Consider the following 27619-nt stretch of genomic DNA (forward strand, 5'->3'; position numbering starts at 1 on the left):
GAAAGATCGTATTACACAATGTTTAACAACCAAGTGATGTCCTTTAGGGACTGTATCCACAGTACATCATTTTTATGTTGAATGCTTCAATGTGGAATATGATGAACCTTTGCCCATACCCTTTAGGCTGCATAGATCATACTTAGAGTAATTGTAACAGCACAAATCATTCTCACATGCCAAAACATGTTTCTTGTTGATGCTTACTTGAGTAACGAGCCTGACATCTACTAGTGAACAAAGTAGATGTACTTTATTTCAAGTATTAGGTGCTCTCACTCCAAGTTACAGTCAAATATTGCACGGGAATACAAGTGAATGTTTCCCCATGTGGGTGGTTGGTTTATATCTCCGTTTGGGAGAGAGAAGAATGATTACGCGATGTTATCCAAAAGTAGTTCTATCAGCTTGTGTATATTTGTAAATTGTTGCATAGTACTGAGTAGTATGTGTGTAATAAATGTACGTTTACTTTATCAAAAGAAAAAGCACAGATAGAACAATCATTTATTGAGTGTTACTCTTGTGTGCTTGTGAATGGTGATTATTAGCCCACACCACCTCCGTTGAGCAAAAGCAGATGACAGGGAAAGAGAAAGAGAGCAAAGTGGAGCACTAGGGAAGCAGCAAATGGGAGAAAGAGAAGAAGGTGGAGTGTTGAGGCAGTAGTACATGGGTGAAACAGTAACCAGGGGAAGGACACGAGGGCGAGCACAACAAGAGGGGGATGGGGAGAAGAACACGGATGACAGAGAACAACCCAGAGTGCAGGGGGAGAGAAGCACACAAGGGAGATGGCTGGAAAACACATGCATTCCAATGGAATGCTTAACCTAAAAGAAAAAAGTAGTGCTTAAAAAGCAAGCAGCGGAAGCATAGAAGCCAGCCAATCCAAAGAGATGGTGGAGAGGCGGTGGAGAGGCTATGCTTCACAAGAGAGACAAACACAAGATTGATAAGCTGGGACATTAATAAGATGCAGACAAATAAGAATGACAGGAAGGCGATGGGTGGGCTACACAACTCTATATGTTCTTGGTAAGCCTACAATATGCCTAGTAATAAACAGTGCAGGCGCTGTCTAATATACAAGACCCAAAAGAGGACTGCGAATGGGCTACAGAGGAGTTGGGACGAAGCAACAGGAAGTGGGTAGGGGAAGGGAGCAATGGAAGCACCTAAGGATGGGCCTGGCAAGACCAAACAAAATAATAATTAAAAAACCCGGGAGTAGCAAGGTATTCAATGGAACAAGCTTGGGGGAGGCATTACGGAGGAACACAGAGTGTGTGTAGGTGGTGAGTGCTCAGGGGATCGAATTAACAACATTGGAAACAGTACAACATGTAGGTAAATAGCAGTAATAATAGAAGTATAAAATGTCAAGAAAAGAGAACATAAAATTAGATTAACAATAGAACGATAGGGAGAAATAGAATGAGCAGGACTGCTAGGAGAGGGAAAGAAATAGTACAAATTTAAGTAATTCAGACCAGGCAGAAGTGCAAGAGACTAGTGTAGTATAAGAACGTCGGGTTCTTCAGCCTTGGGTGGGATACACACCCTAAATAGATATATTTAAATAACAGCCTTCAGCATGGTGACCTCTTTTAAGTGTTCTTTGAAAAACAGCCACCTGACAATAAAGTAATTAAAATGCAATGAAATGTTTTCATTGGATGACAAGGATTTTACCACAGCAAGCACATGTCTGGGTGTGTCAGGCCTACAGGGTCAGCCCTGGATAAGGGACAAAAATGGATAAGTAGTCGGATGCAGTCTGTGTAACAAAACTGTGTGACAAAGGCCTAAGAAATCCTACCGGCTGGTACGTAAATGACATGGATACTCCACAGCTGTGTACCACTAAAAGCCAGTAGGGACTGGGGCTAGATCAATCACAAATCAGTCCAAAACGGATACTGTCTCCTGGAAGGCCACTTCAGTGTGTCCAGGAAGAAAGGAAACCAACACAACAGGGGTCTAAGATGTTGATTTCTGCCTTCTCCAAAGGAAAATATGTTTTTATATATTGGTTAGATAGATGGTGAGAAGATGTAAGTTACATGAAGTAGCCATAATTTTCTTATAGAAGTCTATAGGGAGAGGACGGAATTTGTAACTGTGAACCACAAAACGGAATGATCTGTTAAACTAAAAGAAATAGCTAAATAAGCGATGCACTCTTAATGGCATGCGCCAAAAGTATAACATGCCTCTGCGTGTTAGCTGTTGATGTAATTGGAATAGCCTGTCAAGCTACTTCAGACTATTATAAAGTATTTCAGAAGCCTCTTCAGGAACTGCTTTCTCAGAGTGGCCTCTGGGTCTCAGTCTGGTTCCTCTAACTATCAAGATTCTACCATGGTGTGTTACCTTTAATGACCTGCTTTGGTCTCCTTGTTTGCAGATGTGGGTGCATATTTTGAGGCGGGGACATGGCTGCGCTACAACATGTCATCGGCTTATGAGGAAGCGTCCAGACAGTTTGCTAGTATATTGACCCAGACTGCGGCCGAGGATCCCTTTCCGAGGCTAAGCTTCCCCTACAACCCAAGGGACAACCTGACCATGAACCGCGAGGAGATTGTGTTCAGCTTCAGCACTACGGTGGCGCCCGCTGTGCTCATCTATATCAGCACCTTCACCAAAGACTATATTGCCATTATCCTCAGAGAGGACGGTAAGAGGCAATTATGCGTATTCTTGACAAGAGGGAGAGGTGAGGATGGAGGAGGTGGGACAGACGGAGAAGGTGGCCATTGTGGAAGGGTGTATAAAGATCTCAAAGAAAAAAATTAAAATACTGGGTACAGGGAGAACGTACTGTTTTTGTGAGATGTTGTTTTTAAAGAGAATGGACATGGTGGAAGACTACATTTTCTTTTGAGAAATGTATTATTTTTCATAAAGAGTAGGTATATTATTCGAGTTTCTTGTTTTCGCAGAATATTTCACACCGAATAGACATACCAGTAGAGTGCTTTGCATTCTTAGGCAGTGGGCACACTGGGAGAAAGCAATGTTTTCAAATAGATGGATTGTTTTCGCCTAGAATGGGCATAATAAGAGAACTGCATATTTTTGAGGCGGTCTGCGTAGTGAAAGAAGGCTCTGTTATTACAGTGGTGTGTCGACTTAACAGGGAAAGGCATGATTGTAACAGAGATGTACTGCCCCCACTAAGACGGTAATATTTAGAGAATGCACTGCTCTCGCAGACATTGGGCATACTGGGAGAAGGTGTTTAACAGTGAGTGGGCATAATGGGAGAAAACACGATTTTTGCGTTGGTGCGAAAAACCTTTCTGCATTACACCAGTGGCTAAATCATGCAATCTTGGTCTTGACCCGTTATTTGCAACAAAGCATCCTTTCTGACAATCGATAGGTTACTCATAAGTAACTTAGGGCCAGATGTAGCAAAGGGTTTTACCCATTCTGAGTCTATGGGAAAATGTGTTCGTACATATGGCCCTTAGTGAACAGTGGCGGCCGGTAGCTTTAGGAGGGAGGGGGGCGGGCGGGAGGCACACACATACACACATACACACACACACACTCATTCTTTCACACACAGACACGCACGCACGCACATCCATGAACAACACTCATAACATTCAAAGATGCACGCACGCACCAAACATTCATTTTAAAGGTTCACACACACTCATTCTTTCACACACATGCACGCACATCCATTAACAACACTCATACCATTCAAACATGCACGCACGCACCAAACATTCATTTTAAAACATCACACACACACTTATCTTCAGCCTCGAGGTCCCAGGAGGGTTGGGACTGCTGCCTTTCCTCATTGGCCGACCTTAGGTCAGCCAATGAGGGAAGGCAGCAGTCCCAGCCTCGTCACAGAGTGGGATGGGGTCAGTGAGACCGCTGACCCCACCCCACTCTGTGACGAAGTGTCACTGATTGACACTCGCCCTGGGCGCTTCAGGGCTTAAACCTGAAGCGCCCCCGGGGCGAAGTCAATGGGTGACGCTTTCCTCGTCACCCAGGGGAGGGCCTCGAGGCACCTTTGCTGAGCCGAGGAGGTCACGCCCATAGGAGCTGTGACCTCCTCAGCCCAGCAACGTTCAGCTCAGGCAACCAGGAGTCTGCACAAATCATGCATGTCTCACTCCTGGCTGTCCGAGCTGAAAATGAAGAGTGTCTGTCAGGCTGACCTTTGTTCAGCCTGACAGACACTCTTCATGAGGGGCAAAAGGTGGGGGGGGGTGAGGGGGGGGGCCACTCCGCCCTAAAGGACGGGGCGCGCCTGTTAGTGAATTGTCTTTATTGTTAGTAGATGTCGAGTAAGAATCTGAAAGGTTTCCACGAAGCAGGAAAGGGCAGGTGTTCCAGCATCATAGGAGTAATCGTACTGTCCATAATGCGCATCTTGTATTTACATCAGACGTGTCATTTTCACAGGCATCTTGGAGCTGCGCTACAACCTGGGTACCTTGACACCGTACGTGTTTCCTTTGAGTAAAACAAATCTGACCGATGGGAGGCCGCACCGAGTGAACGTCACGAGGAACAACAGGATCATCTATTCACAGGTTGAGCTCAACAAAATGTAGTTATTTCCTCCAGTGCAGTGGTTCCCAACCTTTTAACATCTGTGGACCCCCACTGTATCATTACTAGAACCCGGGGACCCCCACTGAATCATTATTGGAATCAGGGGACCCCCCTACTGAGTCATTACTGAAAGCTGGGGTCTAATGTGTTGATATTATTTAATTTTCTAAGCAGTCGTGGACCCCCTGAGGAGGCTTTGCGGACCCTCAGGGGTCATCGGACTACAGGTTGGGAAGCACTGATCTAATGTGTATACTGTGCTTAAAATGAGACGGTAAATGAGGCTTCCAGGCACACAGGGGTTTACCTCATTCCCGCTTTATTACTTTCCTAAATCCTTTCTCATATTTTGTGTTGCAGAGTGAGTGAGAAATCGGAATTACGATAATAATCGTTTTCCGAATCTGACCACTGGTAATGAGGGCTTTTGTATCCGAATCCCATGTAAGGCACATAACCACACACCTCCACTCCCCCACCTCCCTGCAATCTTTTCTCAGCAGGCTAGAACCTTTCAGGCACAGCCAAATCTCCCTATGCCACTTAAGATATTCCATCTGTTTAAGTTGCTTAGACCTCATCATTGGAGCGCACTTTCTTCTGACATGTACTCAGGGGGGTAGCTTCAGAGGGGTTCTTGGAGTGTTACACCCCTTAATAAATGTATTTTCTACTAAATAGTTGGTACAGGTGCTTTTAGTCTGGATTGTGAGATGGCAGTTGGATTTTTTCAGGAATTTTTACGTATACCTCAAAAATATTGGGTATTTTACAAAATATTGTGTTTTCTCCCTTACTACTACTAATTTGCATTCCTCTCCCTTTCCATTGCCCGCAGGCCCCTTCCATACACCCTTTTTGTAGTAGAACGTATTTAAATGTTATATGCCAGCTTGATTGCTGGCAATCTAAAGCCCACACCCCAATCTTACTGACCAAGCTATGTCCTGCTTGCAGTCCATCCTCTATTTCTCTACCTGCTCCCAAACATACTTCCTGAAACTAGACTAAAAGACTGACTAAGGTCCTCATTATCACCCTGGTGGTCCATGGACCGCCAGGGCCGCTGTGGCAGTCTCACTGCCATACTACAAATGCAGCAGTTTTGCTACTGCCAAACCCCTGCATCCCCGCCCGTCCCATCGTTTTACCATGGCTCGCTGGGCTGGAGGTTTCCACCTGCAGCCCAGCGTGAGTCGGATAACCACTGAGGTTATTCCGACTCGGGACACCGCCAGCATTTTCCTGACAGTCTCATCGCCACAAAATGCTGGCGGCAAGGTATCCCGACGACAGGAACTTGTGTTCCTGTCGCCGGGATACCCCCCAATCACTTTCGTACACAGACACGCATGCAGCCGCACACACACAATCACACACAGACACCCCCCACTCGCACACGTACTCACAACATTTACTCCATAGACATGCATACTTACCCATTCACATCACACACTCATACACTCACCATCCCCACCCGTTCCCTTCAACTAAATACATAAATACACGCACCTGCACGCACTCACTCACACCCCCCCTTCCACATTCACCCATGCCCACCTCTGTCCACATTACACATACACTCCGCATTCACTCATGCATCACCACATTTACACACAGGCACACATGCACACACAGACACTCCCCCTTGCCCCCCACATTCATGACACATACTCACACACACCCATTCACACCCTACCACGCCCTCCCGTTGTGGACGACACCTACCTCATCCAACGAGGTGCTCCTCCGTGAGGGGATGGGACCCAGCGCTCCCACCGCCGGCACCGCCACGCCACCAGAAGACCACCACACAGAATTACTGGTTGTACTTCTGTGGGCGGTCTTTTTCTGGTGTGGCGGTGGCGGCAGTGCCACCGCCTAAGTGCCGCTGACCGCCGTGATGAATACCGCTGGATACCGAACATTTTCCCTTTAACCACTGCATGGAGGTCTCAAATATGTAATATGTTTTACTCGTAGCTTGAAGGATGCACTTTTGTGTTCTCACTAAAGAAAATAAGGAAATAAATACTCCCAGTTACATAAAAAAATAAAAAATAACTTTGCAACTTTGTACGTTCACTGTGCATAAAATAAGTGAATATATTTATTATTAATGTGTTCTTTGTATTGTGTTTTTTGCATCTTGTTTTATATAGAATAATTTTGTTTTCAAAATTATTATCCACCTTAACACACTACTACGTTTTGTAAACTTTGAAGGAGAAAAGTGTGAGGTGTCTGTCAGTACTTGAACTCTTGACCTGCAGGTAATAAACATGTCAGCAGTGGGTGCTTAACCAACTGAACTTTATTCAAACAAGTTCAAGTTTTCAATTTAAATATCTGTATTAGTGGTGTAAAGAAAAAAAAAGCAATAAGCTAGACTAATCACTAAAGTAACAACTCCCCCCCCACCAATGAAGCATAAAAGTATAGAAGTTATGTTTTGTTATGTTATGTAGATTTCTAGAATGCACAATCATCCAGGAGGTTATCCTGGCTATGAGCAGGTGTGAGTCTAGGCACACCCAGGGCCTAGTGGGAATACTCAAAAAGCCAGGTCTTCAGCTTTCAGAATTCCAGAAGTGAGGAAGGGGTTCTTAAGTGAAGCAGCAGGTCGTTCCATGCTTTAGTAGTGATGTAGGAGAAGGCTCGACCAACAGATCTGGTTTTCTCTATGCGTAGGATTGTGAAAGTAGGGGTCCGGGCAAGAGGAGGTGTCTAAAAGGTTTGTGAAAGCAGATGCAATTGTTGCGGTATGCTGGGCCATTATTATGAGTGCCTTGAAAGTGAGTATGAGGAGTTCAAATTGTACTCATTTGTGAGTGAGGAGACAGTAGAGCTCCTTCAGGTGTGATGTGAGTGCGGCATGGGAGGTTTAAAGTGATTCTGGCTGCGAAGTTCTGAATGGTATCCTGCCTTCTGGTGAGCTTTTTGTTGATCCCAACTTAGAGGGTATTACCATAGTCCAGCTTGCTGCAACATGCAGAAGATTAAGGGCCAGATGTGCGAAAGATTTTAGCGGTCGCAAACAGTCCGATTCGCATAATTGGGCCGTTTGCAACCTCTAAAAAACATTTTGGGACGTACCAAGCTCTATTTGCTATTACCAAATCGCAAATAGGGTCTGCAATTTGTTATTAGGAAGGAGCGTGCTAAAGGCATCCCTTCCTAATAGCAACTCACAGTGGGACGTATGAATGTTTTACAACCGAAATGCAGTTGCAAAACATTTGCAGTTTGCCATCTACTTCAAGTTGGTGGGAACCCATTAAAAAATGGGAAGGGGTCCCCCAGTGGACCCCTGTTCCTTTATGAATGTGGGTGCAAATATTTTTTAAGAGCAGGCAGTGGTCCAACGGACCACTGCCTGCTCTTAAAAAATGAAAAGAAAACTTTTCAGTTTTCCTTTTGAAATTCACCCAGTTTTCCTTTAAGGAAAAAGGGCTGCATTCCCCCCCCAAAAATACTTTATTTAAAAAGCAATCACAGACATGTTTGTCTGCTGACCCCAGCAGGGTACCATCCTTGTGATATTTGGCCAATGTCAATGGTCGTAAATTGCGATAGACCTCATGAATATTGATGAGGTAGGTCCGTTTCGACCTACGGGGAATCGTTAAATGTGTCTGAGACACATTAGAACATAATAGGAAATTGCAAACACATTTTTCGTACATCTGGTCCTAGGTTCCCTCATCAGACGTGCGGGTTGGTAGGTGGCTTCAATATGGGTTCCACAGGTCATTTCTGGAGATAATTACACTATCTCCATTTCATCAGTGTATTGTGCCGAATTGTGCTTTTTAGAAACAGGAGGACCTTTGCAGATAATTGGATTAACAGTGCAATAGCATGTCTGAGGAAAAAAGAGATAATTACTGTTATCTGGTTTTCAGGTGGATTATTTTCCAATTGAAGAGAATGCACTTTCTCTCATCAGCGACCAAAGGCTTGACTCTCCAAAGGCCCTTTTCCTGGGAAGAGTGATGGGTACGTAAGTCTTTGATTAGCATCACTTTCATGAAAATTGTCATTTCGTAATGCTTTTCACTTTAATAGATTCTGAGAAGATTAAATTTGATTAAATCTGGGTGAAATGTTAAGATCTCACTTTCATCAAATAAGTAACTTTGCAAATGCTTTAAATTTACGATGTGTGTGAAATTACAGATAAAACCGCTAAAATTAGGCTTTGAGGAAGAGCTACCAAAAAACTGTTCTTCCAACATTAGAGTTTTTGTAGCAATCTGCCACCTCAGGATGTCACTCTAGCATCTGTATGAACTTCATCATGGGTGAAATCACCTCTGGGCTCATGGGGCAAATTAAAGGGAAATCCTTTTAAAGAAAGCTATTTGCACTGACTTTCCTCTCATTTTGGGAAAACAGCAGTGACGTTTAGAGAATCTTATACTTAGGTGGAGGAGTCTGCAATTGTAGTTCTTTATCTATGTCTCTAGTCAATGTCAACTTATAGTCCTACTTTTATGTAAGTGCATGCTGCGAAGTTGCAGCACTATTTTATTTTCTATGACTTTTACAGTTTGTGGTTTTGAAAAATCGAGTTACCCCATTCTATATTCCCTAGTGCTTGGAAGCCCACATTTCTATTGTGGCATGAAAGCTGCAGTGAGCTAATGAGTAGAGGTTAGCCAAAGATTTACTGTTGTACGTTTAATGGCTCGGTGTGACATCCAGAATGGCCTCCCTGTTCCCTGTAAATCCCTGTTTGACTGCCAGACAGGGTACTAATACTCCAGAATGTCATGGATCTATGAATCTAGTTACAAAACTATTGAGTCGAAAACATTGACCACAGAGAAGCAAAAAAAGATCCACAGGAAATTAAGGCATCACTTAATATATTGTAACATTTGTCTTCTGAAAAGAAAACTTGTAATATACATGTTTTTGTTTAACACTAAATAGTTTGCATAATCATTGTCTCTAATTTTAAATGTAATAATAAACATATTTGTTTGCCAAAAGATGTCTTTCTTAGTTAACAAAATATGTTTTTTTTTAAATATTTTTTTAAATTTCAGAAGTGTTTATTGAGTGGAAGACTTCAGATTTTAGAACGATACATGTTTGGCAATGAACTAATCAATAAGAAAGTATGACAAAAGTCACTGCAATAATCAAACTGACCGATTGTCCAGAATGTTTAAGACAAAAGTTGGTGCACAGGAAAGTTCCATGGACTTGGTAAAACACACAAAATATTAGAAGTACAAAACAAGGAATTCACCATGTCCTATACATATTGATTTGTATTGTTGTAAAAGTTATATACATGTACCACATGACGAGCATCCTAGATGAAAAAAAATAACAATCCAATCGAAAGAAACCAACTATGAGGGAAAAGGAAAGAAGAGAAAAGAAAACCGAGAGGAAAGAGTAACTCTGGATCTGAGCGTTGTCTGATTCTGATGTCTTAAGCAAGTCCTAGTCAGAAATGTTATTATGATAGGGAACTCCAACGGATTGATAATATCAGAATTAAAGAAGAAACAAAACAACAGTACATATACATTGTAAATAAACGTAAAAATAAAACTCAACCAACTTTTACATCGATTGCAATAAAGGAAAACATTCAAATTACTTAGCGAATTGATAGATCATGCTGCAAAACACTTAATTCAAAGGAAACATGCAGACTTTGACAATAACATCATGCAAAGTGCAATATGGAATATACAAATAATACATTTTTTTAAATCCAGAAGTAACAAAGAAAGCAAGACCCATAACAGTTAAAATCCAGAGCCTAACAATTAAACAGTTCTGACCATAAAGAAAGATGTCATGCATAATATAACACTAAATATGCAATCATGCAAGTTAGATTATTATAGATGCCACATTAAAACATACCCATACTTAACTAACTGCCACCGGCCAAGCCTAAAAACTATGGCATTATACAACTCAGGCCATTAAGGGTAAACACAGAATTTCTTATGTAACATTCTATTAATTGGAACGATATCGGTTTGCAAGCCTCTAAAGCAGATCAAAGATTGTATATAAAAGACCGAAACCTAAGAAAGCAGCAATGTGCTTTATGTAACAATAATGACAAGGCTTAATCCAGGTACAACACTGACAATAGTAATGTAAGGTATGCATAGTGCAACATATGATGTCCAAATAATGCTAGTATAGAGTTGTATGAGTGAGCAGTTATTGGTTTGCAAGCCTCCCAAAAAAGTTCATAACTTCTATATAAAAGAGCGAGACCTAAAAAAGGGACGATGTGCATTCTATAACAATAGCAACATATCTTATTTAGTATACAACACTGAACATGGCATGTAAGGCATACATAAACAATATAAGATGTACAAATATTGCATATAGTCATATGGTTGTGAAAGGGTACATTCCTACCATTCTACCAATCCCTGGCCTAACAGAAGGACAGTGGCATTGATCACACAACCGGACAATGATGCACCCAGGTAACTAATAAATAAATGTTTAGAAAATCATTTAAAGAATTGATCAATCTTATTGCAAAACATTTCATTAGAAGGAAATAGTACAGACTTATGAGTCTCCAGGGCAGTGTGTATCTTATGTTTTAAAAACAAAGGCCTTTAAAAGTAACAACATGCAATCCGTAACACAGGAAAAAGGAAAAGAACATGATTAAGATCTTGAATATGTAGCACACACAATCTATGCTCCTTCAGGACTTTATCCCAAATTCCAGGTATATTACAGAGGGGAAGCAAATCCTTTCTCGACAACAGTATAACCCTTCTGTTAGACTTTTCATCTTTGGCGTGGTCTCCCTTAACATTTTGCCTCTGTTCCCCAGGTTGTTGATGTGTGCTGGACTCTGATTTTGCTGTTTTTGTTACTCTGGGCACTTTACCACTGCTAACCAGTGCTAAAGTGCAAGTGCTCCTTTACAAAATGTGTATGTAATTGGCTTATCCGTGATGAGCATATTTGATTTATTAGTAAGTCCCTATTACAGTGCACTAGAGGTGCCCAGGGCCTGCAGCACTGGTTGGGCCACCCACATAAGTAGCTCTGTAATCATGTCTCAGACCAGCCACTGCAGTGGCTGTGTGTGCAGTTTTAACTGTAAATTCGACTTGGCAAGTGTACCTACTTGCCAGGCTTAAACCTTCCCTTTTCTTACATGTAAGGCACTCCTAAGGTAGGCCCTAGGTAGCCCCAAGGGCAGGGTGCAGTGTATGGTTAAGGTAGGACATATAGTAATGTGTTTTATATGTCCTGACAGTGAAATATTGCTAGATTTGTTTTTCACTGTTGCAAGGCCTGTCCCTCTCATAGGTTAACATGGGGGCTACCTTTAAATGTGATTAAAGTGTAGATTCCCTTTTGGAGCGGATGGACATGTGGAGTTTAGGGTCTCTGAGCTCACAATTTAAAAATATATCTTTTAGTAATGTTGATTTTAAGATTGTGTGTTTGAAAAAGCTACTTTTAGAAAGTGAGCATTTTCTTGCTTCTACCATTTCCGTGAGTCTGCCTGTTTGTGGATTCCCTGTCTGGATCAGTTTGACAGTTGGGCTGGTTGCACCTCACACTAGACAGTGACACAAAGGGAGCTGGGGTGTAGTCTGCATTTCCTGATGAGCCATGTGTGCTAGGAGGGAGGGGAGAAGTGGTCACTCACACCTGAAAGGGCTGTGCCTGCCCTCACACAATGCAGACTCCAAACCCCTGGTGAGTGTCTGGGGCCTGGCCTGGGCAAGCCAGGATTTCACATTCAAGAGAGACTATGCTTTGAAGTAGGCCTACTTCAAAGGAGAAATTGGGAATAAGAAGGGCACCCAAAACCACAGACTTTAGAACACTTCTGGAAACCAAGAGGAACCTCTGCCTGGAGAAGAGCTGAAGAGCTGAGGAAGAAGAGCTGCCCTGCCTGTGACTGTGCTTTGTGGAGCTATCCTGCAGTTGCTGCTTCTGCCAGAGTAAGATGGCAAAGACTGGACTTTGTGTGCCTTCCATCTTGTGAAGATCTCCGAGGGCTTGATTTAGAGCTTGCCTCCTGTTGTTTGAAACCTCAGGGACAGCAAAGACTTCTCTCTGCCAGCACCTGGAGTCTCTGGAGAGACTCCTACTCTGCCTGTGGTGCCCATCCAGTTTCTGGGACCCTGAAAGGAGAAGCTGGCAGCCTAAGGGGAAGAAATCCACGCACAGAACGTCGTGCGGGGAAAAGATCGACGCAACTACGATCTGCGGCTGGGAAGTTGACGATCGCCTGTAACACGACCGAAGTATCGACGCACAGAGCTGGGGAAACGACGTGCAGCATCGCTGATGGAGGCTGCTGAGATCGCAACCCGTGGTGCGCGGTTTTCGAATCATCGTGCGGCTAGATTTCTGATGCAAGTACCGCTGGGCATCTAAAAACAACACAAGGCCTGCCCGGACCTGAGAGTGCTGACCGGATCGACACATCGTTCTTCTGCTGAGAGAAGAAACGACGCGCCCCGACCTGACGAAAGGAGAAATGACGCAAGGTCTCTCTCTGGAGTGAAATCGACGCATCGCAAGCCCTTTTTGATGCACACTCACCCGTGCAGGGTTATTTTTGATGCACCCAAGGTACAATTTCACACTAACAGTGTTAGTGTGTGTTTAAAACTACATGACGACTCTTTTTGTTTTTTAATTGATAACTTGACTTATGTATTGTGGATTTTTGTTGTTTTGGTCTTGTTTTGTTTAGATAAATATTTTCTATTTTTCTAAACCTGTGTTCTGTCATTTTGTAGTGTTTTCATTAAGTTACTGTGTGTGTTGGTACAAATACTTTACACCTAGCACTCTGAAGTTAAGCCTACTGCTCTAAATCTCCAAACTGATTCCTCACAGGCAATCTGGTGGCCTTAGTTTACCATGCATTGAACATTACTATACAGCCCTCCATTTATCTCAATTGGTTTATCTTTGGCCAATACAGGATGACCCCCCACTATTGGTTCTTATTGAAGAGCAATCTTTACAGGTATCTTCAGGTTTGCAAATGTTTTATACTCATAAATCGCCTGCTTTACAAAGTTCTAACCCTATTATTCAGTCTATGCTTAAGATTTGGATACACTCCCACAAACTCCTTAAGAGTAATCCAAGGCTACATAATAAGGCTCCCATATGGCATAACGCTGATATTAGAATAGGGCAACAGACAATTTCCTGGGATACATGGGAGAGAGCAGGTATTCTAATGCTGGATCATTTATTCACTTTAGAAAGCTTAAAACCTTTACGATGCTTCAGATAGAATTTCAACTCCCTAGCTCTCAAAAGGGGAAATACTTACAATTGAAACAAGCTCTACTTAGTAGACTAGGACCATTTCTGTGGATACCTGAGGATTCCCCAGTCGTACAATACTTAAAAACTTGGGGGAAATTGAAAGAAGCGGTCTCTGGATTTTATAATCTCATTGTGCATAAACTACATTCATCACCATTACTAGCACAACTCCACGTCAAATGGCAAGGATTACTTAATGTAGCGTATTCCATTGAGGACTGGACAGATGTTGTTTTGAACATGGATAAAGGAATCAGAGAGGCAAGAATGAAATTTACTCTTTTCAAAATTCTTCATAATTGGTACTGGTCACCACAAAAACTCAAGGCAGCAGGTTTACTACACCATTCTACCTGTTGGAGGTGTCCTCATGAGGACGGTGATATCCTACACATTTTATTTTGATGTCCAGTTTTGATGGAATACTGGTCTTCTATAATTTCCTCTATACACAGAGCTATACATGTGCCCATTCCTTTAACAGAAAAATTTGTTATATTACATGATGTTACTGATCTCCCAAATCAAACAAACCATACAAGACGATTGATTGCACTCACTGTAGCAAAAATGTGTATATTACGACATTGGAGAACACCACAACGTCCTACACATGATGAATGGCTTATTGAAATGTATGACATGGCATCATATGAAAAGCTGATTTACAGATTGCAAGATAATGTTGGGATTTTCATCCAAATTTGGAAACCCTTTCTAGCTAATACATGTTCTATTAATATTCACACGTAAACGTTTGCTCATTCTTTGTCTCCTATCTTTATTAAGACATTTTTATTATTGTTTTGAGTCATGCTGTTATTAAGACAATTGACAGCTCACCCATTAACACTGTTATTTTAAGTAGGACTTACTGTTCACCAATTCAACACTGTTGAATTGGCAGGAATATCTGCATTTGAAATGTTATATTGTGGATTTGCGTGATATTACTATCTCGACTGTCTTCTAACAACCTATAATATATGGTTTAATACATATTGCATAATTCTTTCTTTCCAGATTTTCTGTTATAGGTCTACTTCTAAGAGTTAATGCACAGTTGGATGCCTTATAAATAATCTCATATATTGCATTTATTGATATATGTATAATGTTTTTTTTGTTTTTTTTTGTGTTTAGAAATCTGAGAAGTTAATATTTCATAATATTTTTCATATATGGCCATAATTTGATGTATTGTTTCTCTATTTAACACAGTCTGTATATTGACATGTACTTCTCAATAAACATATACAAAAGAAATAAAGCCTACTGCTCTGCCAAGCAACCAAGGTGGTAAGCAGGGGTTAACTGAGGGTGATTCTCTTTTACCCTGACTAGAGTGAGGGTCCTTGCTTCAACAGGGGGTAACCTGACTGTCAACCAAAGACCCCATTTCTAACACCTTCTAACCACATGAGCCAAATTACTAATTCGATAGGACTGAGGTTTAATCCCCAAAGAGCTCTCCTGAACCACTACATTTTGGGGGTTTGACTGGCATAATACAATGTCTCTGTCCTGACATATTCTTGGGCAATGTGCTTTTTATAAGGGTCTTCATAGCAGATTAGGACATAGGGGCATCTACACTCATGACGAGCCCAAAGATTTCTTTAGCCTGTTCAAAGGACCTTTACATAGTGGACTTTTCTTTTTTGAAGGGAAAACATTTCACAATTCAATGCCGCCTGCAGTGTTACCTCCTCACCACACCAGAGTGAGTTGACCCACCTTAGCATAGTGGCCAAGGACAAGGAATAGTGGAACAACAAACCAAACTCTAAACAAAGGGCATGAGGAGCTGCCAGAGTATTATGTCCCAAGGCCTCATATCCAACACTCCGCTAGCATAGCAGAGTGAGGCGGGGATTTTGACCCTGTAACCTGACAGAACATGCCCAAATGATGCCTCCCACAAGTTTTATATAATCTATTCAGGGCATTTTTCTGAGAAAGGGCCCTACCTTAACAGTGTTAAATGTTTCTTATAATGCCCACTTTTAGAAAAATCCTTACCAAGTTAAACATATGAATCAAATAGTTCTAATTTGTCCAAACCTAGGTGCCAATTAGCCTTCCTCCTCAAACTAAAGGCATTGTTATGAAAGCTAAAAATTTTACTTTAAGCTATATTAATTTTTAAAAAGTGGGCTTCCGCAAACTTGGTCAATGCATTCAAACGGTGGTGTAAGCCAATGGGAGTTAAATACATTATGGCAACATCATCAGCATATAGTCTGGAGCTGATAGACATTGAACCAATTCTTGGAGGATCACCCTTCACTAAATTAAGAGTACCAGGAAGATTGTGAATATACAGAGAAAACAACAGGGCGGCCAACAAACAACACTACTTTAGCCCATTTTGCGTTTTAACGTTACACAACAGACCCCGTGTCCCTCCTGTCAAAATTTGACACCAGGGCCCTGATTTATACTTTTTTGTGCCGGCATTAGCATAATTTTTTCACGCAAAAGCGGCGCAAACTTATAAAATACAATTGTATTTTGTAGGTTTGCGCCACTTTTGCATCAAGAAATGACGCCAATGTGGCACAACAAAAGTATAAATCAGGGCCCAGGTTTCAGAGTGCAATTCCATGATAAGCTTTAGTAGATGATGCAGGACACCAAAAGAAAAGAGCTTTCTCCACAATCTTTCTCTGACAATCGACTCTATCAAACGCTGTGGAGAAATCAATGAATGCAGAATAAACAGGCATACCCCGAGAGAAAGAATATTTTTCTATTACTGCTTGCAAGATAGCTATGTTATCAAGAGGGCTATGATTCGTCCTAAAGCAAGCTTGTTCTGGGGGAATGATATTATGATCCTGAGCCCATTGTTGCCCACTTCTGGCAAAATGTTTGCCACTCACGTCCAGCAGGGCTATCTGCCTAAAACATGCAGTGGAAGATTTGGGGCCCCTTTTATACAATGGTACAATAACACTACCCTTCCATGATGAGGGGAGTTTTCCAAAACAGTACCAATACTCAAATAATGGACCAAGAAAGGCTCCCAAACATGCAGCCTTCTTTTTGATGACGGCAATTGGAATCTCATCAGGCTCCATGGCCCCTGATGATCTAGCATTCTTAAAAAATCCCAAAATTTAATCTACTGAGGGAGCACTGTACAGAACAAACTTCTGTTTGGCTAACTGGGACACCAAAGGGTCAACTTCCTCCTCATTACTTGCATACAACTCAGTAATGTAACCCACCCAAATTTTTTCTGGGATTGCATGAACATTCACCCTCGTGTCACAATAATCAGCAATCAATTTCCAATATTTCCATATGTCTCCAGAATTTGTGGCCTCTCTTAGGTTAATCAACTTTAAATCACATCCCCTTCCTACATTCGCATGTGTATACGGCAATCAATTTCTTACTTTCTATTTGAAGAAAACAGCAAATACAGTTTTCTTACCAAGAAATGTATTTCTTTATGTAGTGCTTTCGATCTAGGATTATATTTTTCCACCCGCTGGGTGCCCTCAGGCCTGGCGCTCAACTTGAAAAATTCATCCAGATGGAATTCTTAGAAAGATATGGCATCATCCCAAGTAGAGTCCTCAAGGACTCCATTAATCTTGTCTCTGTAGGTATTTTTAGCTGCCCAAAAGGAATGACCGTTTGACTTATTAAAACGGATCTTACTCAAGGCAGAGTTCACAGGAACTAGTTACTGGAGATTAAAGAGCACTGTTGTGCCAACCACGCTGTGGTTACTCAAATCATTAGGAATTTCCTTTGGATTCTCACAAGCCCCGAACATTTGAAAGGACACCATCATGTAATCGAGGAGACTTTGTCTAGAAACTGACTGAAAAGTATAAGAGGCAACTTCACTCACTAGAAATCTTCCATTTAAAACAACACAATCATATTTTCCATGAGTTTCAAGTAATAGGAAACCTTGCTTATCCCTTCTCGTTCCTTCTGGGAGCAAAATCTCAGGAATAGAACATACCTCTTCTTTATCACCATTCAAGAAGATTGAGGTGGTGGACTTAGATACCTTTGCATTTAGCTCTCCCATGATTATCATCAGAGGTCATCTTCTGCATCACTAATTTGATAAACAAAAGCGAAGAAGGAGCTCAAAAGGTTTCTCAGGTAGAATATACATATTGGCTAATAAGAAAGAGAAGGGACTTCCACTCGCACCTTGAAAAGTCAATTTCCAGCAAAGACATAAGTTAGAAGGATGAATAGAAATGTCCTGGTTCCAGTTAACTGAATTCTTGAATAGGATTGGAACTCCTCCACTGGCACGCCTTGCATTAGAGGTAAATACAAAATAGTCAGCCTGAGTAAACTCAGTGCGTAACCAGGTCTTTTGTAAACATACGTTGAAAGGATTGAAAGACTTCAAGAAATTTAGTGTAGTCTCATCTAGCCCCAAATCAGCCATGTTACATGACAAAAATAGCGCACCTGAGCTACCGTGATGACTCATTGTTCGTACAATAGGGGCGGGAGCTATTCAAAGCACTGCCACCAAACTCCAATTTGAGAGATCATCCTTGGCCGTAACAGCTCGAAATTGGGCTGTGGGATTCTCCACTATATTGATCACTTGCCCCTCCCTTGCCCTAATGACATAACAATATCTTTAGGATTCCCCTATAAACTATTGTAACCAGGCCCTATTGCAGCAACCATCATAGGCCAATTTCCTCTAGTGAGATTCCATTGTGGGGCATGGGCCTCCAAATACTCACCTACAGGAACCACGTCAATCCCTCTTTTTTAAAAGAAAACACAATTTTGTGCCTCCAGATTAGCAATTGTCAATGAACCAAAGGTAACTCTGGAAAAAGAGGTCAGAGCAAAAGAGTGAACAGCTACATTTATAATATCACTACTTTTCAACAACCTTAATGCTTCAGTTTCCAGGGACGAATTCAGAATAAAACTCCTGTTCATTGGATTAGGCTCTAATCAAAAATCAAAATAAAATCTAAGGAGGTCGAGAGATAGAGGGGACTGCTCAAAACACGACCTTCGAGGGAGACCTATCAGACAGCTTCTTCCCCACTACCTTTGTAATGGATAAGGGAGCAATACTTATCAGTTCCCATACCCCACCCCCAAAACCACTAGGCTTCGTCCCAACCTCTCTTCCACTGTTAAGTTTCACACATTCAAGTGAGTCTGTTTTGGAGGAGTGGTGGAAAACGTACCTACTGGTGGCATTTTCATCATCTCCCCCTCCTTAAGATTCTTCCAGTCCAGGGTATTGGGAAAGTGCAATTTTTTAATTTTACATTTAGAAATTCTTCTAATCTTCTTTTATTTAACAGGAGCCTTTTGTCTCTCCAGCAGAGGCTCAGCCTTAGACTGAACCTTTGAGCGACTTGCCACCTGAGCAGGACTATGCAACACTACAGAACAATTTAGGGGCATATTTACAAGCCCCTTGCCCCACACTCGCGTCATTTTTGTTTTTACGCTAATGTGGCATTAAGGAGGCAATTTCCCTGTGCCATATTTACAAAGTGTTGCAATGCATGCATTGTGCCACTTTGTAAATCCTTGCGCCACATCATATCTGCCCCAGGCATAATGTATGCAAGGGGGTGTTCCCACGCAGGGAGGCCCAAAAAATGGCGCAGTGAAATTTACTAGATTTCACTGTGCCATTTGCGGCGTAATTTTGAAGGCCTCCTCATGGCTGGCGTTAAAATGACGCATCCATAATCTTCTATGGGCCGGCCTGTGCTTTGCTGGACTAGTGTCAAACTTTTTGGCACTAGTGCAGCAAAGCGCTACAATGGTGGCAAACATTTTGATGCTATTGTGGTATTGTGTTCCATGGTGCACCGTATTGTAAATATGGCACACCCATAGTGCCGTAAGGGGGGGGAGGGTGCAAGAAAAGGGTTGCATCAATGCTGATGCACCACTTTCTTGTAAATATGCCCCTTAGTTTTAAACCTTTCTTCAGGCACAAATTCTGTGGAGACACTACTCCTTTCACCTTTCCTAGTTGCATTTTTAGTCCCTTTTTAAACATAGGCAAAATCCCTGCCTTATTTGTGTCTGAAGATAGTTCATTAGAGTCACCAAGCAACATATTTAAGCACAACTGCTCATTATCGGGAATAAAACCATTTTTGGTGGACCCCACACATCTCATTGACTTTCCAGCTTGCACAAAGGCATCCCTTACTCCTCCATTGGGCTCAGCTAATACTGAGTTGCACATAGGTTTACACTCACCTTACAAGAATTCACGTCCGATTTCAGGTTCGAGAGACCCGCTTTATTTACATTCTGCACCTCAAATAAAATTGCTGACACCATTTCCAAAACATGGTCAGGATTTATCACAGATTTTTGTAATAAAGACACTATGGATTTTTTTAAATACAAAATAAAATTGTCAGGATCTGTCAAGACCATACTATGTATGCGTATAAGCTCCCTGGGATCTGCACGATTCTTAGATTGGATCCACCCCTCAATACCCCCAATTCCACACGCCATAACGGCAAAGAAGCTTGGAGTGATTGAGTAAGGGAAAGGGTAGTGGGCAGTGCTTGAAATGGAGAAAATAAAGTGCAGGTACTCTGTGCCAGAGTACCTGCTTGTTTCTGAGAAGTGCCGGTACTCTCCAATTAAAAGTATTACGTTTTTCTTGAGATGTGCCGGTACTCTCCCTCTCAAAATAAAAAAGTGCCGGTACTCAGTACCGGACAGTACCGGCCCATTTAAAGCACTGTGGGAAAAGTAACTTCAGGGAAGGAGACCTGTAAAAAAAAAAAGCTAAAGATAATTATGATCTCTACTATCACTGCCATATAAGACAACTTAGATCTATGGTTTGTTTTAGGAAAGTGACCTCTCATACGGGGCACTGTCTTATGGAAACAATAACTCTTATGCAATGTTTAATCTCATATAGCCTTCCTCACTGATATGCACACAAATGCTGTAATACAAACAAATCACAATGCAGCTCATAAATCCTTATTCAAACCTTTTGTGATACTAGTGTAATGCATAACATGTATTCAACAGAAATCATCCATACCATGCACAATTTAAAAATCCAAAGCATGTGTGTTCATGATGAATAATCTCAAAAATCCGATTCAGAAAATCCTTTCCTTTCTGAATAGGAAGAACACATAACAGCCAAATGAACCAAAACCAGAACAACCCCACATTTTTTGGGTAACTCACAGATGCGACTCGCAAGGTGTTTGGTAAATATCCAATATTAATGTCACAAAGAAAAAAAACCTTGCACAAACAGACAAAACTCGTTTTTTAATTTAGGAGAAAGTGAAAAACAGGATGCAAACAAAAACTCTTTCTGACTGAGCAGCGCGGACTCCTTACGAAAAGAAGTAGAAAGTGTTTGTCACTTATCTGCATACTGTCAGAAGCCCAGCTTGCATCAACAGCAACTTTTAACACAGCTACACAGCTGCTCCTTGAATAGTGCGCTCACTCGTGCAATGGGGATGGGGTCAACCACCCTTACCAACTGGTCAGTCCTCTCTCCCCCCACAAAGGCAACAGACTCAACTTCTTGGGATAGGATGTAGTGAATTTACATCACATGAAACAAGGTGGTATAACAACCACTGCCATCAATAACATTACACAATAGAAAATATAGCAAAATACACAACAAACATGAACACAGAATTGCACATATCCTATTTAAATCCCCATTTGTGGGCAGCATAGTGCAGAAAGACCATTTGAGATAAAGTGACACATCAAACATTTCTGACAGCTCCAGCATTGGTCCCTGCCGGGGCATCCCGTGACTCTTGGTCACATCCCACATAACATAATATAATCTCCTGGGTACCCGAGGTAGGGATAGAAGTGTAGGGCCACCAGCAGGTCAGCCCCACTTCCAACCAGCCTCACCCCTGCAAGGCTTCTCCTGAAGGAGACAGCCAACTGGGCAACTTAGTGCCCTCAAGAATCAGTGCCGTTATTCTGCTACAATGGGCTCTAATGTAAACCTGTTTGAGTGGGTGGGTGTCGCAGCACATCAGGGGACAAAGAGGGGGACATCTGGTGCTCGCCCACTTTTAAGGGATAATACTTTACCCCCTCCCCTCCGTCGCATACGCTGTGACCACTTCCGGTCACAACCCATCTCAGGCCCACCACCCCCTCTACGGTGGAGCGACTAGTGACGCCCAACTGCAAATGGCAATGGGCTCTTAGCCAAGAAGATGTGTAGAGAAAAAAAGTTCCTGCTGTCCCATGAAGAAAGAAATGTACTCTTTAAATCAAGCACTCCTTGCGCTGCTGAACTGAAAACACAGCAGCCGGTGTGTACCAAAAGAAGGAACAGGGAATCCTCCCCTTGCTTGGGAACTCACAAGATCCTGAAAACACAGGAGGACGGCCCTCCTTCAGCCGCCAGATCCACAGAGCACTTTTCTGCAGCTGAAAACACTGCCAAAGAAACCAGCAACCGAATATCCTCACATCTTCAGCGCTCAGCATCGAGCATAAACACACTTCACAGGTGACTAGAATTACACACATCAGCCAACGTGCGAATACCCTGTTTACAGTTACGCCCCCTCATAGCTGTTTGCAGTGTATCCTGGGAGTTCTAGTTGAATTCCCTAAGTGCTTTTGTCTTTGAATGGGGTTTTTTCTAGCGGCTAAATGTGAAACTTGAAGGTGCCTATGCCCGCCTTTTCCTGACAAAAATACCTGATCAAACACCACCCTTTCCACTGTCAGTATTCAGTTGCGAACTTGGGAGAAAGACATAATGGTCTGAAACAGAAAGAGACCTCCCCAAAGGAGAAGAGGTACAGTAAAGGGGAGGAAAGGATGGACACGAGGGCCATGTAGATGTATTAATACTGGCTAGACCCCCATTGTCAAATCAAATCAAATCAAGTTTATAAAGCGCAACTACTCACCCCTAAGGGTCTCAAGGTCCAACACTTTTCCGGGAGAGCAGCTATTTGAAACTCCCGACCTTCCCCCTAATTGAAAGTCAATATCAATATCGGGTAAGGTTAAATCATCCTCAAACAGCACCTCTATGTCCAAAGCTTTAACAGCTTCATCACTTGCAGTAGAAGCAGCTCTTTCTACATGGGGATCTCCACAGCAACTCCCCTCCCAAGGGGGAAAGGGAGGACGTTCTCCCAGGGTAAATACTGATAAAGCTACTGCTGCCTTTTCCTTCAGCGGTAGTGCCATGGAATAAAGATCTATGACTCCAGAGTCACTGACAGTTACCGGAGGCCCAAAGAGTCACTGGCCTTCTTTGAACTTCAACTTGACTGTGCCAGGGGTGGAGAGAGAGCAGCCACAAATGGAGACACAGGATGAAATGAACAATAACTTTATGCATTTTCCGAAAGATGTCAGAAATGGAAGATTGAGATTTATAGAGTTGCTTCTGAGAACCTGTTACCACCAATGGACTTCTTTGATTTAGATTTCTGAGAGGGGGTAGAAGGAATTACACACCACGAGCGCAGTTTCTTCAATGTCTTTGTTTGCCCCTAAAACACCTTGCAACGAACACCCTGGGACAAATTAGGCCAACTAAGGTGCCACACTCCTGCGCTACGCCCCTGCGCCGTCCACTAACTAGTAGCCACACCTCCCCTGGTGCTGGAGCAACAGGGGCTGACAAAAGCTGACCCAGAAGACCCCGAATAAGCCAAGGCTTTCACAAAATAAGTATGTTGACCTCTGCTTGTTGCTTTTGTAGGGGGAGAAGGTGGAGCCCACTAATCCAGAGTCAATAAATGGGCAGCACAACACCATGCGGTGCAGAGAGTATATTTTATCAAGAAATCAACCAGAGGGTATCCATGGGCATCTGGGGGGCATCCAAAGGCAGCAAAGGAAAACAAACACCCCTCAAGCCAAACCGGGGCAGTGCGGGGAGGGAGCTCACCTGGGCGGCAAGCTGGATCTGATCCTAGGCGGATTGCTTCCACAACCCCGGAGACCTACGAAGGCAGCGTGGGACTAAACCCACTGCGCCACCGCTTCAGCAACCCTAACCTTTAGCCTTGCCAGGGCCTACCAGGGCCTACTAGGGCCACTCTCCAACTTTACAGCTTCTTTTCACGTTACCAGCCCTGGAGTCTCTTACTGGGAATACTGGTGTGATAAAATCAATAAGGGCCACATCTGATATAGGGCTCCTCGCTTCTATCACACTTCTGATACAGGTTCTCATGGGCCCAACTACTAGCTGCCAAATGTTTTCCTTTCCTTGACTCCTTGTTACCCTAATTCCGTTTCTTGAACTTGCTGGTTGAAAATGGCCACTTAATGGCAACTTGACAGCAGTAACAATTAAAAATATTAAAAATATGAATATCAGTGTTCATATCAGTGAAAATCAATGAAAGCGATAGATGGTAGGCAGCAGGTGGTATGCAGTGTGGTGGCAAAAGATGTAGGCAGCAAACAAGAACCAGTGGGGGCAGGGACGAGTTTTCAAGCAGCAGTTCATGGGGATGGGGACAGTAGGCAGCCCAGATTGTTCCAAGAGACCCAAATGCCCCCTCGTCGTGCCCTGTAAACTCCGACACTCCCCCCACAGCAACAAAAGCAGGCAAAAAGCAGGCCAGGCGGTGTATCTTGCGGCATATCACCGCATTGCTCCAAGTGCTGTGAGATGGCCCCCATAACACAACTAGCTTAGTACTTTGGAGACAGATAACAGCTCCCCAGCAGAAATTATTTATGGATCCTTGTCAATTTACTAAGTAACAGTGACACTGTTGTGAACAGCTTCTAGTGATGTAGGCTAACCTAACAAAAAACGCAATAATGTATTGCAGTATAAATGAGATTCTGTTAATAAACCACACCTTCCAGGTAAGTAGGGTATATGCTTATGAATATTCATGGGATACCTAACTGGGGAAAGTGAACTAATCAGACAACACTTTAACCAACCGTGAATTTCAGGCAAATAAGGGATCGACATACAAAGGGTAGAAAAATGGCATTCCAACAAAGAAGGTCTTCCAAAAAGAATGTTTAACTCACAAAGGCTTCATTCAGAAGTCCCTGAAATATCGGGATCCTCAGGTTGACAGGTTCAGTACAAGCTGAATACTGGTCCATTCCTGAGTGCTTTATTCCTTGTAGAAATTTCAGGAGATTATCAGGTTCATTGAAGATTCTGGGTGTGTCATTGAAGCAAGATGGGCCCTTGAAGACATTAGGTATTGAGAGATCTCTGAGGTGCTTTCAAAGGGTAAGAAAGCCTTTCATGTATAGCATTCTGTCTTTGGCGTAGTCTTGGGAGGTGCCAACTCTAGCCCCCCTCCAAGTTGTATATTATTGTTTTCAAGTAGTTTATGATTTCCTCTGAGGAGTTGAAAAATCATGGCCCATAGGTGTTCTGCAGATGGTTTGTCAGACAGCACTCCGTGGGCTCTCTCGATTTCAAAGTCTTTGGTAAGGGATCCACAATTCAAGTAATACTGCATCCTCCACACCTTCGGTAAAGCCAAAAAACCTCAAGTTGCCTGAACGATTGTGATTTTCCTAATTTATAATGTCCAAGGATAGAGAGCCAGTTTTGGAGCATAACGATTCGGTGACCTTCTTTGTGTTTGTCCTCTCTGCTTCCAAGCCACCGGTTCACAGCTTCAGTAATTCCCCTCGCTAGGTCTTTAAAGTTCTTCCTTAGCCCTTGCATATCTGCCTGCAAGAGATCCATGTCTGTTTCAATACTTCGGGCTAGGTAATGCAGTTACGATAACCTTTGAAGTATGAGGTCCAGAATAGCAGATTAATTTGATTTAGGTGTCAGCGGTGATTCCGGAAGAGATGGTGTGGATTTGGGTCTCTTTTTTTGTCTAGTGTTCATCTCTTTTGGTTCCTTCATTTTCATTTTCTTTGCAGACCACCATAGCCTAGATTCTGATGTGGTCTGTAAGCATGTAGCTGGCAAAAGCCCAGTAATGTATTTAATTTAATATATTTTGCATATATCACATCCACATCCACCCAATGCCAGGATTACAGGTATAAACCATCCTAGGTCACCCAGCACAATATAGTATACTTTTAGCAGTTGAGTGATCGTGGTCATGTGCTGGAGTCTCAAGTGGGTCCAGGTCCCTAGTTGGGTGATAAACAATGAGTCAGCCACATTCACCAAAGCCCAGGAAAAATCCTGGATAGGATTTAGATCGAGTGATAAAGGGATTTAAATATGGTGGCCATCTTGTCTGCACCTTCTATGTACAGAGACTGACAGACCTTTTGTAAGAATCAGAAGGCAGGGTTGAGGTGTAGATACTGCTGACCTTTTTCAGCCTTCTTATCAGGTCGAAGCAGGGCCATTTTGTATGTCATGTCTGTGACTGCTTTTTAAATAAAGCAATTTGTTTTGTAATGCAGCCCGTTTTCCTTAAAGGAAAACGCGATGCATCACATCAAGAAAACTTTTTCTTTTAATTTCTTAAGAGTATGCAGAGGTCCATGGGCCCACTGCCTGCTCTTAAAAAATGTTTTCGCCCACATTGACAAATGGAAAGGGGTCCCTTGGGGACCCCTTCCCGCTTGCGAATGGTTTACCGCCTCCTCTACAGAGTCAGTAAAATATGAGTGTGTTGCGACCGCATTCCAGTCATAAAACATTCATGCATGTCAATTCTATTCAGTATTAGGAGGGGACGCCTAAACACGCCCCTTTCTAATGTAGAATCACAAAAGCAAAATGCAATTCGGTAACAAGTTACTATGTCGCATTTTGGGCTAGATGCACAAAGAAACCAGTTTGCGAAATCCTAATTGCAAATATTTGTGATTCGCAAACAGGAAAACGAAAACTGCGATGCACTACAGTGTGTTTAACACTGTTTGCAATTCCCAAACGGGTCTCATGGGACCTGCCTCATCAATATTCCTGAGGCAGGTTGCATTTCGAGACCCATGGGCTGGGGAGACCCATTGGCAAATGCCGGCGTTCAAAGGGATGGTGGGCTGCTGGGATCAGCAGACCACCATGTCTGTAACTGCTTTTTAAGTAAAGCTGTTTTTTTGTTATGCAGCCCTTTTTCCTTAAAGGAAAACAGGATGCATTACAAAAAGAAAACTAAAAAGTGTTCTTCCATTTTTTAAGAGCAGACACTTGTCTGTGGGACCACGGCCTGCTCTTCAAAAATGTTTTCACCTACATTCACAGAGGGGACCCCTTCCCGGTTGCGAATGGGTTACCACCTCCTCTACAAAGTGTTTTGCGACTACATTCGTTTCATAAAACATTCATACATGCCAGTGCTATTATATATTAGGAAGGGACGCCCTAAACACAGCCCTTTCTAAATCGCAAAAGCAAAATGCGATTCGGTAACAAGTTACCTTCTCGCATTTTGCCTTTTGTACACGGCAAAATGCATTTTTCTGGTCACAAACGGGCCAATGGGCCATTTACGATTGGTAAAATGGGGCGTACATCTGGACCTTTGCCTGCTGTACATGGCAAAATGCATTTTTCTGGTCGCAAACGGCTCAATGGGACGTTTGTGACTGGTAAAATAGTTTGTACATCTAGCCCACAGTGATTACTGGCTGAGATAAACAACACCAAACTTGGAATATCGAACCCTGCACATACGAGGATAACACTACGAGGCTAACACCGACCCACTTATAATCAAGGGCTATTAATTTAGAAACTAGATCAATGTAAATAAGGTTATTC

At 42.5% G+C, this 27619-nt stretch overlaps 1 protein-coding gene across 1 annotated transcript in view; it reads left to right on the plus strand.

Annotated features, from left to right (window-relative positions):
• Window positions 1-27619, plus strand: part of CNTNAP1 (contactin associated protein 1) — a 234832-nt gene that overhangs the window by 180357 nt on the left and 26856 nt on the right. Inside the window, exons 19-21 of the mRNA XM_069242019.1 lie at window positions 2411-2683; window positions 4441-4571; window positions 8499-8592. Coding sequence (XP_069098120.1) covers window positions 2411-2683; window positions 4441-4571; window positions 8499-8592 — 498 coding nt within the window. The remainder of the gene's footprint in view (window positions 1-2410; window positions 2684-4440; window positions 4572-8498; window positions 8593-27619) is intronic.

The sequence above is a fragment of the Pleurodeles waltl genome, chromosome 6 (assembly GCF_031143425.1).
Source record: "Pleurodeles waltl isolate 20211129_DDA chromosome 6, aPleWal1.hap1.20221129, whole genome shotgun sequence".
NCBI classification, from domain to species: Eukaryota; Metazoa; Chordata; class Amphibia; order Caudata; family Salamandridae; genus Pleurodeles; species Pleurodeles waltl.